Genomic DNA, 18277 nt, shown 5'->3' on the forward strand with positions numbered 1-18277 from the left:
GTGCATTGCGGTGCACTAAATAATGCCACTGGAGGACAGTACTTGTGCTGACAAGTACTAACCTACGGTGGCATTTATTTGTTTGCTGTAGCCTAATAGGACTGTATGTGTAGACACTGAGACTTTACTGCAGAGCTAATTAGCCTACTGCAGTAAACAGCTCATGTAGATACACCCAGCATGTGAAAATAATCATTCCGTCTTTTCCAAACAAATTTTTATCAGTTGTTCTCTTTCCCCATCTGGTATCACTCTCTCACCTCAGTGAGAAGTGGATAGCTATATTCCCTTTCATTAATTGGATAGTTCCTTAGGCAGGGAAGCATTGTTGAAACTCATGATCATAGAAATCACTGAGCTGTCTCCTCTGCTGGTATGAAAAGCTATATTGACTTCTTTGATGCCTGGCCATTTTTTTCCAGCTGAGTAATTGGCTCAGTGTTCAGATCAAGTATCTTAGTCTGAGTAGATTCTCATACATATGTTGCTTATTTTGTCCCTCCCTCTTCTCCTACTAGTACTGTAATTTCTGCACAAACTACCTGTCTTGATACATCAGTGTGGAAAGACAGAGTTTAGGAATAATGCTGTGTGTTTTCCTACTAATACGATGAATGCTTTAGAAGGCTGGTGCCACTACTGACACCATGCTGCCACTGAGTAATGGGTAATGTGTTAAACCATAATATTACAGTTTTCCTTTCTTTTGTGGGGAAGGAAGAGAACCAGCTTACAACGTAAGTAGAATTACTATCTTTCCTAGGTTAATAATAAACTCTTGCATCTATTTTACTAAGCAACTACTAACATTTGGTTTCAAGCTTTGCTGAAATCCATGATAAACAACTTTTCAGCCCCAGCACACCAAACATAGCAATACCTTGACCCTGTGCATAGTAGCAAAGAAGGAACTTGAGGCAGTACTTCCAGACTGGTCTCATCTATCACTTTCTAGCTCCTCCTACTACCTTTGCAAACCCTGAGTAAAAATAAGAAAATCTCTTCCTTTCTGAAAGAGACAGCATAAGGCTCAGAGAATCTTCTCTTTACAAGATATACAAGTCAAATCTCTTTCAGTTAAGAAATCAGAACTGCTACAGCCTACATGGTTCATCAGTTAAGATTCTGCCACTTTCTGCTTTATTGTCCTATTGTTTTGTGCTGCTATAAATTGGCACAGTAGCTGAATTCCCAAATTCAGCAGGACAGTAGTGAATTTTCAGATCCCAGAGCCTTAAGGTCTGCTTTTCAGAAGTGCTGGACACCAAAGTTCCTACTGACCTCAGACTCTGTACTGGTGGAAACCCAGTCCTTAGAAAATACTCTTCACACCCTGACTTCTGGCATAAACTCTCCCAGTTCAGGTGAGCTTGCAGGTTGTAGCTAGTCTGACTTCCATCCCCAACCTTTTGTCATGTGACTATCTATGCCAGGAATATCTTTCCTACTGTCTGTATCCTACAACTTCTGCCTTCTTTAACTGCCTTTCACCTCCCAACTCATCTGTTTTGTTTTTCATTGCTTACTTCCACCTTTGCCCTCTTTTTTTTTTCAATTTTCCCCAAATTTTAATATACCATCTAATATACATATCCCATGAGATTTCATTGTTGTGACCCCACCATTTTATTGCCTGCTCCTATGTTGTCATCCTTTGTTGCCTTCTGTTTGTAAATTCCTCAGGGTAGGGAGCTAATTTTTTAGCTTTAAGATATCATGCACAGTTGTGCTGCTATATAAATAATGTGTCTGTCTATGGAGATATTGCTGCTAAAACAGAATCAAATGATGGGGGAAGAGAGAAGATACCTGTAAACAACACACAATAACATCAATTTGAGGGAAGGATCAAGAGCATAGAGATGGGGAGCCACTCACCTATTTTTAATGGTGCATCTGGTGCTGGTGTTGCATAGAGTAGATTTTCTGGCTTCAGATCACGGTGAACAATCCCATTTGCATGCAGGTACTGGAAAGGAAAAGTCAAAGTTGCATGAATATTTGTTACATTGAAGCATGAATTAATTTTTTCCTGTTCCTTTGTAATTAAAGTCTATTGAACACTACCAATATTTCATGATGTGGGATAACCAGATAAACCTAAGTTTTAAAGGCTATTTATGAAACTTCTCTGCAAGACATCCTTGAACATAACTTGTTATCTGAACAGGAAACCAAAAGGAAAGGAAACAGAGGTAGTATCAACTCGTGAGATTGTGAAGAAAACCGTATCTGAAATAATTATGTTAATCACTAGCCAATTGCCCATCAGGAATGATGGGGGGCAGGGGGAAGGGGAGGGCAGCTGCCTCCTAGGAGTATGGGGGGGAAGCTTGCCCCCTTGGCCAGCACCCCATGCCACCACCACCTCCAAGGAGCAGGGCTGGGGGGGGTGGCCTTGCCTCCCTGCTCCGTTCCCTCTACCCCACCATCATGGCAGCGCTCCACCGTGCCACCTGCCACTGCTTCCTGTCTGGAACGCTCTTGGAAAACTCTGATTGGTTGTTTCAGTTAGCACTGTGATTGGCTGCCGAGACAACCAATCAGAATGCAAATAAAGCATTATGGACAGACAGACAGACTAAGGCTTTTATTATGTTAGAATTAGTATACTAGAATGATTTTGCTTTAAAATACAATTGTAGCATCTAGGTGTTAATGTTAATCTAATAGATATTGAGATAGTTTCACAGAAAGATAGATCTTGAAATGACCTTAAAAATTTAGGCAAGATCATCCCTGCCTAAATTATCTAGACCAATGTTTGACATTCTGAAATCTGGACCATGAGAAAAGCATTAGAATATGTTTTGGATCATTCTGAAAGGTGAGAACATTGTCTCAACTACTGAACTACATACAGCCTTTGATGAGAGCAAGTGCAGTGAAGAATGTTACATGTGTGGCACTGTAAAAATAAACCCTTTAAAATCCTTTCTACAGGAGACTGAAAGATTATAACACTGCATAGTCCTGGAGTTTCAAAATTCCATCTGTCCTGCTGAGCAGTTGCCTGTAATGCCATGTGAATTTGTTGAATAACAGAGTTATTTTAAGAAATATGGTGCTGTCATGCTGGAATAGAAAGAAGAATTTTAGTGATCAAGGACTACATCTTACATTGCAGCGATGAAGAACGACTTAGATATATGTACCAGACAGCAAAGAATGGAAGACAATGAGAGATATATTTTCTTTTACTTTCTTGTGCTGTGAAATTCTTCAGCAAAAAAAAAAAAAAAAAAAAAAAAAAAAAAAAAAAAAATCTTCACTCTTTACAAATGCTGCACAAAGGGTGGAAAGAGATGTTTTATTTGAGATGCCATAAATATACATATTATGCCCCGTTTTCATGAGAAAAAAAGATGCATTTGTACCTTGCGTTAGTAAACATGTGGCAAGTACTACATAGTGAAACCATAATTTGGACAAGGTAGTTCTGTCTGTAACATGATTTAGCAGACTAGAATAAATTCTGGGCTCCCCCATACTCTTTATTTTGGCTTATTAACATGCCTGTAAACTACGAAACATCTCATTTCTACTGGAATTGTAGTTCGTGTTAATTGTCACATATTTGCTATTACAGCTATTTCCCCTCAGGTGGATTTCTTCAGTAGCATTAAAGTGGATTTTTTTGTTTAATAGTTACCTTGGTGGAAAATCCTGAGTAGAGTTGAGAATATGGTATTTATTGCTAAGTAGCTGGGAAATCAGCATTATGCCCTTTCCCACGACTGACCTCACCTCATTTGCGTCAAAGTAAAACTTATATACCTTGTCTTCACTGTAAAAACACAGTAGGGTAGATGACACTTATTAGTTACACCTGGTAAAAATATACCATTTTTTGTCAGTGAAGACTTAGCCCTAGTGAGGGTACATCTACAACATAATAATGGAGTGCTTGACATGAAACAATACCAGCACACAATGAACATGCCAAAAGAAATCAAGCTGGACTGGGCAGAAGTGGGTTGCTGAAACAATCAGTATTAATATGGTAAAATTTAGTTTACCTCTACCAGGGAGCTGAGAAGCAACAAACCAGAATAAAGGATAAGTCAGAGTGACAAGTAGATACTTATGGCTCATTCTTATGACATATTATATATAGCATCTGTGGGCAGGTGATGCTTTTAGCTAAGCTAACAGGCAGACTTTTAGCAGGATGTTGTTTATACTATGCCCATAGCTTTCTAAAAATTGTGGCAGTCTGGGGTTGAAAATGTTACTGTTTTAATTTTATCCCAAAAGAGCATTTTTATGGGTGGAAAATTTGGGCAAAACCAGCTCAGCTATTTTCCAGTTGTCTGCAAGTTAACTCAACATGCCTCCTTCAGTTAACACTTCCCTGTAATTCCAAAATGGATTCTATTTCTGTTGATGCAAAAAAACAACTCCCTCTTTCTAGCTTCCTCTCTGGAGTATCTGCCTGCTTCCAGGCCAGGGTATTCATTAGTTGTTTTGCTGGGGTTGGCTGTAGCTGTGTTGGGCTAAGGACAAGGCAGACAAGGCTAATTGGGTAAATGTGACATTTTTTATTAGACTGAGTAGTTGGGATTTTTTTCCCCAACTACTCAGTTGTTCTAGTAAAAGATGTCACATTTATCCAAATAACCTTGCCTGCCATGGTGTTCGTTTCACACCTCTCCTAGGTGTTGCTGCCCTCTTTTTGGTCTGGTTCTCCTGGTCCTCAGGCAGCATGTTTGAGACCTTCTGAATTTATACCTTCCTTGCAGAATCAGACCTCAGTCAATGCCGTAAGCCTGACAGTTCATTTTTTTGAAATTCCATTCACTTCAGCCAAGATAGGTGAAAGGAGAGCCTAGCCCCAGGCATTCCAATTATGTAATGCAGTACTTACATGCTACTGTAGACTTGATAATTACATTAATGCCACATCGTCTACCTGTGAGGAGTGATTTAAGTAAATTGGCTTAGAAACTGAGCTAGTTAAATCAGAACAGTGTACTTTAAGAGGTGCACTCTTGTTTTGGTTTAAAAGAGCTTTGTAATGATTTAATTTAACTCAATTTCTCACTGATTTAATCAGTATGATGTTCTTGCATTGACAAAGCCTTTGGTACTGTGGGTCCAAAGATAATTACTATGAAAGCTATGATCTGAATTAAGAAACAGAAACAATTATATTTCACCCTGGAAATTCTTGCCTCTCAAACAATTATATACTCACTTTGTAACAATTATCATAGTAAATATCCCACCTCTAGTTTTTCCCTCTACATCATTTAATGGTCAAAAGACACAAAAAGAAAAAAAAAAAGAAAGACCAAGGAGAAGTTGATAGTCCAGTAGAAAAGTCACAAGCCTATTTTGTGTAACTTTATTAATCTTGAACTCTGCCTCATCTTAGAGAATTTCCTTATCTATAAAACAATAAATAATTTTTAATGAACTGTTATAGTCTTGTGGATGAAAAGTGTTGTAAATATGCCATGGCATGTAATAATTTATCATTATAGTTGTTCCTAATAATATGAAGAGATATTCAAAGATATCTACTTTTACTTTTTTCTAACTGTCAGCAGATTAAAAAAAAAAGAATGGTGGATCTTCAATTGCAGTTTATTGTGCTAGCACCTGTCATGCCCTGAGTAGGCGCTGTGAGTATGGCTCCACCTCACAGTCAGGGTTCCCCAACTCACCTGCCACGACTTGATGATATATCTCTATATAAAGAAGGAGGGGGTTTAGTGGTGTTTTCTTCCCCCCTTGTCCCGGAGACGTGGTACTCACAGGTGCGCCATGGTGTTCCTCGGGGCTCTGCATCCCCTACACTCTGTCCACTCGCCAGCCGCTCAGGTAATCAGATCTTTGCCCCGAAGAGATGTCAACCCCCTTGACCATGGGGTCTCATGTTGAATCTAATAATCTGGCCCGCTGTCCAGATGTCACACCTGTAGCTTTGACTCCTAGCCTTAGAGTCTGAGCATCAGGTGCTAGGCGTTTTCCCCGAGAGGAACGCCACCTTGGATTGCTTTAATGTTGAGGGGCTGACTGCCTATCCCCAGCCTGGTGCCAGCCACTGCTTCTGCTCCTCTGTGTGGGGCAGTGCCTCCAGAGCCACTGCTACAGAGCATGGAGCCTCCGTCTGACAAGTGCACTCTCAGCCGGCTTCTCCCCCCTACTGGCTTCCAGCAGGGTTTTTAAATTCCCTGTGGTGGCGGCTCCAGCTGTCACAATCAGCTGGCTGCTGCCCTGCCTGGGAAGCATCCACTTGAAGAGCCAGTGAAACACTGGCTTGCGTGGCTCTTGCTCTGTCCCAGCCCGTTCGGGAGGTGAGTTTCCTGGGGCATGGGTGGCTCTCCTTTCCCCTTTGGGAATGCCGGAGTTTTGCCTCTGGCATTTCTGAAGCCTGTGGGGGTTTCTTGCCACCACAGCACCATAACCTAGTTTCAGAAAATGTGTATTTATTTCATAGCACTATATTTCCATAGCAACATTACTTTGATTTACTAAGATACAGTAAAGTCCTGTAGTACCTATCTACAGAAGTGAATGATTTGCTTATTGAGTAACAGAAGCTAGTCTCTTTGAAGACATATTACTATAAATGGGACCTGGATGGGTTACAGTTTTAAGTGTGTAACAAACAAAGAGAACAATGTAAGTGCATAAGAATGGCCTTATCTCAGACAAATAATCTCAATTAAAAGATTTTTTTTCTGTTTGCATTGTTGTCATATTGATGATAAATTTTGCAAGTTGAGATCAAGCAAAACATCAACTCTACCAACATTTAAGGCCAGATTGTCAAAGAGGATCTGAAATGAGGATGTGTTTATAGTTAAAAACAAAATAACACCCACATCCGTGGGAGCATAGATCAGGCATTTTGTACTCATTTATTCTCTTCTTCATCATCTGAGAAACTGTGGGTTTTGTATGGAAACTTGTGGGCTCAGCAGTTCAAAGCTGCACTGTTAGGCTAAGTACAGACATTTGGGGAGGTTAAATTGAGTTCAAAATGGCTGTCCTATTTAAATTTAACTTGTCCTGGTGCCGACCTTACACGTACAGACCCGGTCTCAGTGACCAGCAATCAGTCTAAACCTGTAGCAGAACAGAAGTTCCCTGCACACAAACTGATCTAAAAATTGCAGAACCTGGTTTAAGATAAAAAAATTAAGTTGAATCTATGTAATATCAGACTTACTTGCTTTAGGTCAAACTGGTGCATGGAACTTCTGTACACTTTCCTTGGGCAGCCCTGGGGCTGGGAAAACCCTGGGACTGCTATTTTTACTCCCTGTCCCTCTGCACTGGTCTCTTCCTCTCCCTGCATGGGCCCTGACCAGCCAACTGTCTCAACCCCCATCCCACAACACACTCTAGATGCAACCACTTTTGTCAGTGTTTACTACTGCTGGAGCTGAGTGAGTAAGTCCCAGTGGGGGAGGGATGGGAAGAATGGGGGGTAAGTTTGCTAGGGGGACCCCACCCCAGCCCACCCGTGGGTCATGCTTGCTGCCCAATGCCACCCATGGGTCATGCCTTCCCCACCACTCCACTAGGGTGGCCATCATAGAGAACATCCTGGTTTTCTGTTACTCTGTCCTCTATCATCTATTGATATGAAACCCAATGCACTGATGTCTTCTATTTTTCTCTTCAAACCTGCCAAAATCACTTAATGAGCATTAGCTTAATGTGTATTAAATGTAGTTGCATTTAAATGCACGTGTAGATGCACCCTAAGTGTTATAATCTATGTCTTCTAGGTTTTTTTTGGGTGGAGGGAAGGGTTCTCTTTTTAAATAGAATTAGGAATTGTAGTTCAGTGCTGGATGTTAGCAGCTGGACCTACAGTCACTAAACGTTCAAATTTTCTTTAAAAATACCAAGAAAGAGCTTCTGCTCTGATTCCTGGGATGTCTAGACTCATAATTAAGCTTGTTCTGTGGCCTTGACAAAACTGTGTCATTGTGTAATGAAAACCACTGCATAGCAATTTAGTTTAATTACAGCTACATAATGTTCGATGGGCATATGGCTAATTGATAAAACCTCTGGAACAGCTAAGAGAAAATTTAAATAACCTTTTAAAGAACCTCCCAGGACCAAGAGGACCCATTCCTTGAGGGGGAAAAAATCCTTCTTTTCTATTCCATTACTTTTTGATCATTTAATTTTTATTGGTTTTCAAATAATCAATTTAGGTATATGGGCTATACATATGTCTAGTTAAACAAGACTCTACATAATGCTTGCTGGGGTTATTTAACCCCAGCAGTCTTTCCTGCCCAGAGCAGGAGGGCTGGACCTGATGATCTCACAAGGTCCCTTCCAGCCCTAAACTTCTGTGAATCTGTGAATAACGCTATTTAGAAACACTACTCAGCATAAGTCCTACAAAATGGAGAAAGACAAGCTTTTACTATTCAAAATGTGCACTCCTTGGATTACACAGTTCGCTGGTGGTTTAGATTCCAAAACACTGTTAAAGGAATGGATAGAAGAATTTGGTAAGGATTCAATAATTAAGATGTTGGGAAGAAAAAAGAACTTAAAATCTCATAGCTACTGAATAGATCTCCCTACCACTGCACTTCCATTCCTAAAAACAAATATACAAAATTTACTCAAATATAAGATGAGGAATTTTTCCTCCAATCACCAAAGGGAAAAGAGCTCCCTAAGGAAACCTCATTTAATATATTACCTATCATTAAACTGCTGCCAAATGTGGCATGTACTCAGTAATGGAAATCAACTATGAAATTGATTCTGGCTAGTAATCAGAAACCAATTCAAATCTGTAACACAACAGAAATTCAGTGCACACAAACCACTTTCAAAACGGCTGAAACTGGTTTAAGATAAACCTAGATGGATGTAGTGTCAGATTTAACTGATTTAATTTAAATTGTTTTACTGAACTTCTGTGCCAGATCCTCTCCAAGTTCAAGTTAACTCACAGTCCCCTTGCATGCCAGGATGCTTTACACCTCCTCCACAGCACCCCCCCCCCCCCCGACGCAGGGTGGGTGGGCTAACCTTGGCCCACGCTGTCTGCTGCAGCTGAGCAGGGAAGCATACCTTAGCACCCTTCAGCTTCTGGCCTGGGCCACTGCAGGCATGTGGCTGCAATCCTGGAATCAAAAGTGAATGTCTGTTCACTTGCTGCTTATTGGTTCAATCTATGCAGCTTAGACTAACCTGTGAAGAATAAATCATTTCAGCCTCAGGCTTTTTGACTGTCTGTACTTAGCCTAAATGTAGCTAACACTGAGCATGACTATAAAGCACATGGCCTATATTGGGCAAAAATACAGATGGGAACCTTTTTTGTTGTTGTTGTGGCCCTTAAAAAAAAAAAGGACATTTTTTTCCCCCAGGAGGGAATGAGCACTGGGACTAGAAGTACTGTAATACAAGACCAGCATTCGGAGAGGCCAGCGCAAGTGCTGCTACCCTCTGCTGGTGCCAAAAATACTGATCAGAAGCTAGCTTTTTTTTTTGTTAATTTTGTCTCTCAGGCCGAATTAGCCATGTCAGTTCTGAATTTTACTGACTGAGCAGAGCTCAATCATTAAAGTCTGTGTGGCCCTACCACCAGCCAGTATCCTATCTCCCAGATGCTTCAGCCTTCTCTCTTCAGACTTCTGATACTCTCAAAACCATGGCAGAGATCCTACATGGAAGCCCAGAGGTCTTGGGGTTCAAATGCCCCCTAGTCTTGCTTGCCCCTAGCCAAAAGTCCATAAAAGCAAACTAGGAAGTGAGCCTGAAAACAATCTCCAATCACTATAACTTGTGTAGCTAAGAGCTCCCATTTGGAGGCTATAGTAGACTCTCATATGGGTGCTTTCCCATAGAACAATGGACAGGTCCCCACCCTCAACTACATCAATTTATTCAAGCCTGAGAAGAAGGGGAATCTTCCCTGCCAGGTATAGTAAAACCACTTGGGCCAACACCACCTTTATAGTATCTCCCCTGTCAAGTAAGTGAAGACCACCTGAATTAGATATATATGATAGTGCCCATTCCACTCAGTCTCCCTCAGAGCCAACTCTTTTTAAAGTTACAGAGAGCCACTACACTGAATACATTTTGACTTCCTCTTTACTCCCAGAGTTGGGCTGTGACACTCCTTCCAATTTCCAATGATTCCTGTTTCTTTACTGCTCTTAAAAGTGTGGCAAACATCACCAAATGGGGCCCCTAAACAGTTCACCCAGAATCCCTCTGTCACCCCCTCTTTCAACCCATTGCATATGATGAGTATGGCCCTACCCTCCCTGAGGTAGAGCTGGACCAACTTGCCCTGTGCCTCATCTATGTATACATTTTGGAGGATCCAGAACACCTGGTTTCAGTCATGAGTTGGGGCTAATTAGCACACATCCTTTGTCAGGGTGTATCTGGTATACACACACATCCTGAGAAGTGCTGAGCTATGGAGTCACCATGACTTGAAATGCTGTTAACTGTGCTGGGGCCCAGTCCCTATATGGTAAATCATGAGCCTTTTCATTTTGGACTAATATTATTCATAGTTTGTACTAGATATAAATAGGTACAAAAGTGCTGCTTAAAGGTGTGTTTATGAAGTACCTATGCTAAAACTTGCAGCAGTTTCAAAAAAGGTAAAATGTACCAATTCTGGATTAATTAGGTCTATGGGTACTCATAATAATTTGCCTATGTGCAAATTACTACAGGCATGTTTATTTCAAAATCAGTGTTTTCAAATTTGCAAATTTGCTCCACACTTGCACACACTCCAGAAAAACAGGATCTAACAGTAAGGAGAGTGGGAAAGGGGTTGCAAAAGGAAGAAACTGGGAGGGGGGGGGGAAGGGCAGATGGCAAGGGGGCCACCTAAACCTCCCAGATTTATTTTCCCTGCTATAGCAGTGGAAGGGGGACAAATTCAAAGAAAAACTTCAATAATTAGATTCTATACCTGGAAAATTATAACAAATTTATATATTTTCCATATATAGAATCTAATTATTGGGGGGCCTGACTTGTATTTGAGTAAATACAATAAGATGATGTGTTTATTACTTACATAGCAACACAGAGTAAATAATTACTGACTGGTGTGTGGCCAAGATCATTGGTCTTTTTGTCTATGGACAAATTACTTAAGCTCTACGCAGCTAAATGTCTTTATCTATAAAGGAGGGGTGATTCTAACATTTGTGAAATGTTGTTAGGTGTGGGAATGAAAAGTGAAGTAATATACAGTCAGTATACATACTATATAATAACTTTTTATTACATTTCTGCTATTCCCACTGAAGTCAATGCAAAAGTTACATTGAAGCAATACAATGAGGTTGCGTCACAATAATTATTTTTTTTTAATGTGCAAAAATTGGTACTGACAATCAAAATAACTTGGAATGCAGGATTAGGCCAACAATAGTACAATGCCTGTTCCTTGGAAAAGAGGACAGTATAACACATGGTTGTTTAGAAATATATGCATATTGTATGTGGCTGTTTTAATATAAATATTGAATGATTTAAATGTACAAATTGTACTTCATGAAAGAGCTCAGGTTTTAATTTTGTTTCTGAATTAGAAAAAATAAATGAAAAGCCATACATTGCAGGATGTGAATTATCTTGGAAGGAAAGCAATTGTTATAATAGACACTTGGCTTACTTTTTGAGAATCTTACCTGTAGACTGATACCGGAGAAAGAAAAATATCTGACAATGTTTTTATATCACTATTCCTGGTTACAGGAACAGGGCTAACTTCAGCTGTATATTAAACTAGGGGTCCATAGGGCTGTGTGAAACTTTGGGTGCTGATTCAATTTGGAGGAGATTCAGGCTGATTCAGCAGCTGAATCTTTGAATCCAAACTGAATCAGGAGAACAATAAAAAAGTTTGAATTGATTCAAAGTTCTCCAAACTGATTCAGAAAAGATTGTCAAGCTTTGGAGATTCAGGCAGGCCCTGCCTGCTGCTGCAGAGAGCTGGACCCAGACTTCGTGCTGGTAGGTAGGGGGAGAGGGGGCTGGAGGAGGAGGGAAGGGACCATGGGGGGGACCCCCACCAGGCCCCATCCCCTGTCTGCTCCCCCAGTCCCCCTGAGTGCCCCTGACCCCCGCCCGCTCTCCCAGCCCCACCATGGCTGCCCTGCCTGGCCCCAGCTCCCGGGTCTTTAAAAAAAAAAAGCAAAAAACCCCAAACCCCTTGCACTCACTAGCTGCTGCAGAAGCCATTGGGACTTCTGGGGGCTCATGGCAGAGCCCCCCATGCAGCATGGGGCAGCGGGGGGCAGCAGAGATTGTTCCCCCACCTGGAAGCAGCCAGTGAGACCATGACTTTTTTTTTTTTAGAGCTGGGAGCTGGGCTCGGTGGGGCAGCCATGGGGGGGGGGTGCTGGGAGAGTGGGCAGGGAATGGGGGCTCATGGCAGAGCCCCCCACATACAGTGGGGATTGGGCCCCCCTGCCTGGCAGGAGCCAGTGATCCCGGGGCTTTTTCCTGTTTGTTTTAAAGTGGAGGGAGCTAGGGTTGAGCAGGACAGCCATGGTGGGTGGGGGCTGGGAGAGCGGGCAGGGGATGGGGCCTGTCCGATTCAGAGATTCAGTCAATTCAGCAGCGACTGAATCTCTGAATCGATTCGGGACAGTGATTTGAATTACCAAATCAAATCACTGTCCCCTGAATTGGCTGAATCTGAAGCAAATGCTAGTCGCTTTGCAGAGGCCTAGGGGTCGGCAACCTATGGCTTGCAGGCCAGATTTGGCTTGCAGGGCCTTGGGATCTGACCTGTGGAGCTGTGGCTTCAGTGGCATTTAGCAGTGAGTGGAAGCAGGGGTGGGTGGCTATGCCATGCTACCCATCAGCCAGGCAGTGGGGGCTTTGATGGAAGGGGAGCTATAACTGCATTGTGCTGGTTAGGTATCAAGAGCTCCAGTAGAAGGGGCCTGTCCTTGCTCTGTGCCACAGCTTCTTGGCACGGAGAATTGGTTGAGGCAGCTGGGTCTTTACAAACCCTCTCAGAGAGGCTTTATGCAGGGAACTTAGTGGGAGTTGAGGCATGGAATTTACCTCTCAGACTGTAAACAGGCCACAGAGACAATAAACCTGACACTAATATCTATTGAAACAGGACTTCCCATAAAGGGAAAATCAAGCCCTGGTCTTTAAAAGCCATGACTTACATAGGGGTCAGCAACCTACAGGCCCTAGGTCAGTTCCAGCTTGCAAAGAGGTTAGATTTGGCTCATGAAGGTCCGATCCAGCTTGGAATGGCACAGAAGCTGGGTAAAACACAGGTACACCAAGCTAACTATCCCCTCTGCACAGTCCCCCTCCGGAGCCCTCCCTACTGCTCTTTCCTGCTTGCACTTACTCTCTCTGCAGAGGGACTGGGTATCTGAAGCATGGGTTAGTGCAGGCAGCTTAGGAGTTCAGGGGTACAGATTTGTAGCCTGCAGAATAGGGCAGGTCTCAAACTCTGACCTGCGGTAGCAAAATGTTGCTGACCCTGGATCTATTAGATTCTCTCTGAACATACCCTCAAAAGCAACTCAGCTACAGCCTGGTTGAAGCTGGCTAAGGACCCAACCTAATGGTATTCACCCTGTACAGCTACTCTGCTCTTTCTTCTGCTGCATGCCTGTCTTCGGCCTTCAGTGGTGCAGAGGGTATTGCACAGGCCCATCCACTGGAATTAATTTTCCCAGTAGAGCTTTCCATTAATATTGGATAACTGCAGTGCATCCTGCTTTTGTAATTTTTTGTAATGAAAAAGTGAATGAAGTCTATACGTCTGCCTTGGAAAACTCAACAACTTGGAAGGAAATAATTAAAAGTGAAAAATTTGACATTAGATGTAGCGCTGAGTGCTTGCCTCTCACATAATCATAGTGAACTGACGATAAATAATTTGGCATTGAAACCCCACTTAAAACTTAATGTTGGAGGGAAAACCCATAGGTTTTCTTCTGCACAAGGAGGCATTCTCAAAGGCCTCAGTGAAAATACTTCCTGAACTCTAATACTGGTTCTGACACTAGTTTCCTCTGCAGCTTTGGGCAAATCACATAACTTCTTTAATTCATTCTCCCCATGTGTAATAATGCTTACATCTCTCGAGGGTGTTTGGAGGCTTAATTACTGTTTGGACAGCAATTTGAAGATGAAAAGTAATATATTATACATGCTAAGTATTATCAGCAGTTCATTCTACTCAATCTTTATTACTGTCTTCATTATTTTCTATCATATTTAGCCAGTGCCACTAGTCAAACAAGCCAAATAATATAATGAAAGAAAATTTATCAATTAATGTTCAGATGTTCAAAATATTTGAAATCCATTAAAAATGCAGTATATTTAGAACAGATGAAAGGTGTTGCCTATCTGGTGAAGCACACAAGCTAAATTTAAAAAATGAAAGACTTCTAGAATTGACCATAGCCTTGTAAATGAGTACAACTTTAATACATTTATAAAGAAAAGAATATGTGTGAAGTCCAATGATATTCAAACCAAAGCACCATATTTGCTTGAATGCAAGATTAGGTGCCTCCCACCCCCACCCATACAACACAGGGGGTGGTGGAAGGGAACCTTTGTCTTGGATTTGAGTACAGCCAGGGTAAGCAGCTGATGTGGCTCCAGCTCCAACACTGGCCCTGTCCTGGAGGAGACTGCATGGGTGGGGAAAGAAATTGCACCATGTGGGGGAGGGATTGTGGGGCAGACTGCACTCTGTGGGGGAAGAAGCATCCGAGAGATTGCTCAGTGAAAGGTGGAAGAGCATGGGGGAGACTGCATGGTGCAGGGGAGGTGAGTGAGTGTGAGGGAGACTGTACAGCAGCAAAGGAGCTGTGGCACCTCTGGCCTCAACTCAGGGCTGAGGTTGGGGCCAGGGCTGGAGCAAAAGCTGTCGTATAGGGTAAGCAGCAGTGCGATTGGGTGGAGGCAAGGCTGGCAGGGAGACCAGTACGAGGGGGAAAAGTGTTGTAGGGGAAGATGGTGGGGGTAAGGGGTAGGGAGCAGTGTTATTTATGTTTGTCCCGGGGCCTACATAAATACCACCAGCCACAAGTGTGAGAAAGTGTGTTGCCAGACTGCAGGCACAAGAGTATATTAGAAACAAAGTAAAAATATACCTGCATTGGCATTAAGAGGCATTAACAGAAAGTAGCTTTATATTTACATGTGAGGATTTTACACATTCACATTTCATGGACAGGCTGTCTGCCCCTGCTGCTGCTTCCCCACTGCTACTGCGCTTTCCTGCTGCAGTGGTGGGGAGGCTACATTTATAAATTTCCATCCATGGAATCAAGTTAATAGAATCACAGAATCATAGAAGGGCCGGGAGGGACCTTGTAGATCTTCAAGTCCGACCCCCTGCCTGGGCAGGAGGAAAACTGGGCTCAAGTGACCCCAGCCAGGTAGGCATCAAGCTGTTTCTTAAAGACCCCCATGGTAGGAGCCAGCACCACTTCCCTTGGAAGTTGGTTCCAGATCCTAGCCGCCCTGACTGTGAAGTAGTTCTTACAGATGTCTAATCTAAACCTACTCTCCAACAACTTGTGGCCATTATTCTTTGTTATCCCAGGGGGGGCACTAGGGGAAACAAGGTCTCCCCCAAACCCTTCTGGTCCCCCCTAGTGAGTTTATAGATGGTCACCAGGTCCCCCCTCAGCCTTCTCTGTGAAGGCTGAACAGGTTCAGGTCCCGTAGCTTCTCATTGTAGGGTCTGCCCTGCTGTCCCCAGATCATGCGGGTGGCCCTCCTCTGGACCCTCTCAATGTTGTCCACATCCCTCTTGAAGTGGGGTGCCCAGAACTGGACACAGTACTCCAGCTGTGGCCTGACCAGTGTCATGTAGAGGAGGAGGATCACCTCCTTGGACCTACTTGAGATGCACCTGTGGATGCACGATAGGGTCTGGTTAGCCCTGCCGACTGTGACCTCACATTGTTGGCCTGTGTTCATCTTGGAGTCAATGATGACTCCAAGATCCCTTTCTGCCTCCGTGCTCTCAAGAAGGGAGTTTCCCATCTTATAAGTGTGCTGCCGGTTACTACTGCCCAAGTGCAGCACCCTGCACTTGTCCGTATTGAAACGCATCCTGTTTTTGTTAGCCCACCCCTGCAACCTATCCAGGTCTTTCTACAGTCTTTCCCTCCCTACTAGCATGCCCACCTCACCCCAAATTTTGGTATCATCAGCAAATTTGAACAGGTTGCTTTTCATCCCGTCTTCCAAATCGCTGATAAAGAAATTGAACAGTGTGGGCCCAAGGACCGAGCCCTGGGGGATTCCGCTGCCTACTTCCCCCCAGGTTGAATATGACCCGTCCATCACCACCCTCTGAGTACGACCCTTCAGCCAATTGGCAATCCATCTGACTGTGTAGGCATTGATGACACAGTTGCCTAGTTTTTTAATGAGGATGGGGTGGGAGACAGTGTCAAAGGCCTTGCTGATGTCCAGAAAGACTACATTCACGGCAACACCTGCATCCAATGCTTTTGTGACCTGATCGTAAAAGGCAATCAGGTTGGTCTGACGTGACCTGCCCCTAATGAAACCATGCTGGTTGCCCTTGAGCATCATCCCCGATGCCAGCCCATCACAGATGTGCTCCTTGATGATCTTCTCAAAGACTTTCCCCAGGATTGAGGTAAGACTGATGGGTCTATAGTTGCCTGGGTCCTCCCTCCCCAAATTGTTGGGGATTGTCTTAAATTTGAAGCAGTCTTGGATGTAGGCAGATATGGTAACTACAATTGTGTACATCTGGAGAAGCTGAGAGAGTAGGGGTACACTGATAAAGATTTTCTTAGCCAATACGATAGTTGATTATTAACCAGCCATATTGGCCAATACTGATCCAATAGCTGATTTACAGGAATGCAGCCTGGCAGCTTTGAGAGAAGCCTCCTGCCAGTAAGTCGGGGGTGGGGGGGTGGAAGGGGCATGGAGAGGTGGGGAAAAATTGAGGCCCCCATGGTGAGGGAGAGAGTGGGGCAAGGCAGGGGCAAGTACTGCCCAGCCGGGGCAAGTACTGCTCAGCCAGGGCAGTGAATGGGACCCCATGGCCAGGAGCAGGATGGAGCCATGGGTGGGTTATCCAAGAGATGCGCACTTCCAGAAGAGGCATGGGGGCCATGTGCCCCACTGGATTGGTGTGTGGGGCAGAGGTCTGCTGTGTTCTTGGGGTCAGGGGTAGCACCAGCCTCTTCCCAGTGAGGGGGCTGGGCTGGGGCTGGGCTTGGAGTGGGTGGGAGTGGGGTGGGCTCAGCTACCTGCGGGGCAGGCAGCATTGGTACTAGGAGAGGTAGCTGTGAGGCGGGGTGGGGGCTAGGGTGAATTTTGTGAGGTGGCTATAGCCCCACAAGCTACCCCTAGTACTGCCTGTGCTCAGGGCACTCTGCTTTGCTGCCCTTCCCTTGGGAGCCCTGCACTAAGGGGTAAGCATGGAATGCATGGCCAGCACAGGGCTGCCGAGGGAAAGGCAGCACAGCAGAGTGCCCTGAGCAGAGGCAGCACTAGGGGTAGCTCAGGGGGCTATAGCCACCTCACAAAATTCACCCTAGCTCCCCAGAGCCAACCCTCCCAGCGCCGATGCCACTACCACCATCGCTGCTTGCCCCATGCAGCTGAGCCTACCACTCCTGCTCACTCTGAGCCCAGAACTGCCACTAGGAAGGGGCTGGTGCTGTCCCTGGCCCTGAGCCCACAGCTGGCAGCCCTCTTTCACCCTGCACACAAATTCTGGGAAACACATGCCACTCATGCTTCCCCTGGGGATGCGCTCCCACTCCCCCCGCCCTTTGCACCCCCTGAACGAGCCGCCTGTGGCTCTGTCCCATTCCTGGCCATGAGGTCCCATTCGTCGCCTTGGCTGGGCAGCACCTGTCCCTGCCCCACTCCCTCCATCACTGTGGGGGGCCTCAATCTGCCCTCCCATGCCCCTTCCCTCCCCCTATGCCCCTTCCTCTCACAGAGTTACTGGCAGGACGCTGCTCTCCAAGCTGCTGGGCTGCATTCCTGGCCATGTGCATCGTGGCTGCATGCATGCACGTGGCATTTATTGGTGACATTATTGGCTACACCAGCCAAAAAAAGCTGATAGCCAATAATGCTAATTTACCTTTTATTAGTGGTAATCTGATATGCAACCTGATATATCTGTGCACCTCAATGAGACAGCTGTATATTGGTACAATATGATCTAAAACTGACTGTAGTTAACAACAGTTTTTCCATTGATCTCAATGGCCTTTGGATCAAGTTCCTACAACCTGCA

General features: G+C 44.1%; 1 protein-coding gene across 1 annotated transcript in view; it reads right to left on the reverse strand.

Moving 5' to 3' along the window:
- Positions 1 to 18277, reverse strand: part of CAMK4 (calcium/calmodulin dependent protein kinase IV) — a 351293-nt gene that overhangs the window by 55869 nt on the left and 277147 nt on the right. The window contains exon 6 of the mRNA XM_014600951.3: positions 1879 to 1969. Within this exon, the coding sequence (XP_014456437.1) occupies positions 1879 to 1969 (91 nt within the window). The remainder of the gene's footprint in view (positions 1 to 1878; positions 1970 to 18277) is intronic.

The sequence above is a fragment of the Alligator mississippiensis genome, chromosome 3 (assembly GCF_030867095.1).
Source record: "Alligator mississippiensis isolate rAllMis1 chromosome 3, rAllMis1, whole genome shotgun sequence".
Lineage (NCBI taxonomy): Eukaryota > Metazoa > Chordata > Crocodylia > Alligatoridae > Alligator > Alligator mississippiensis.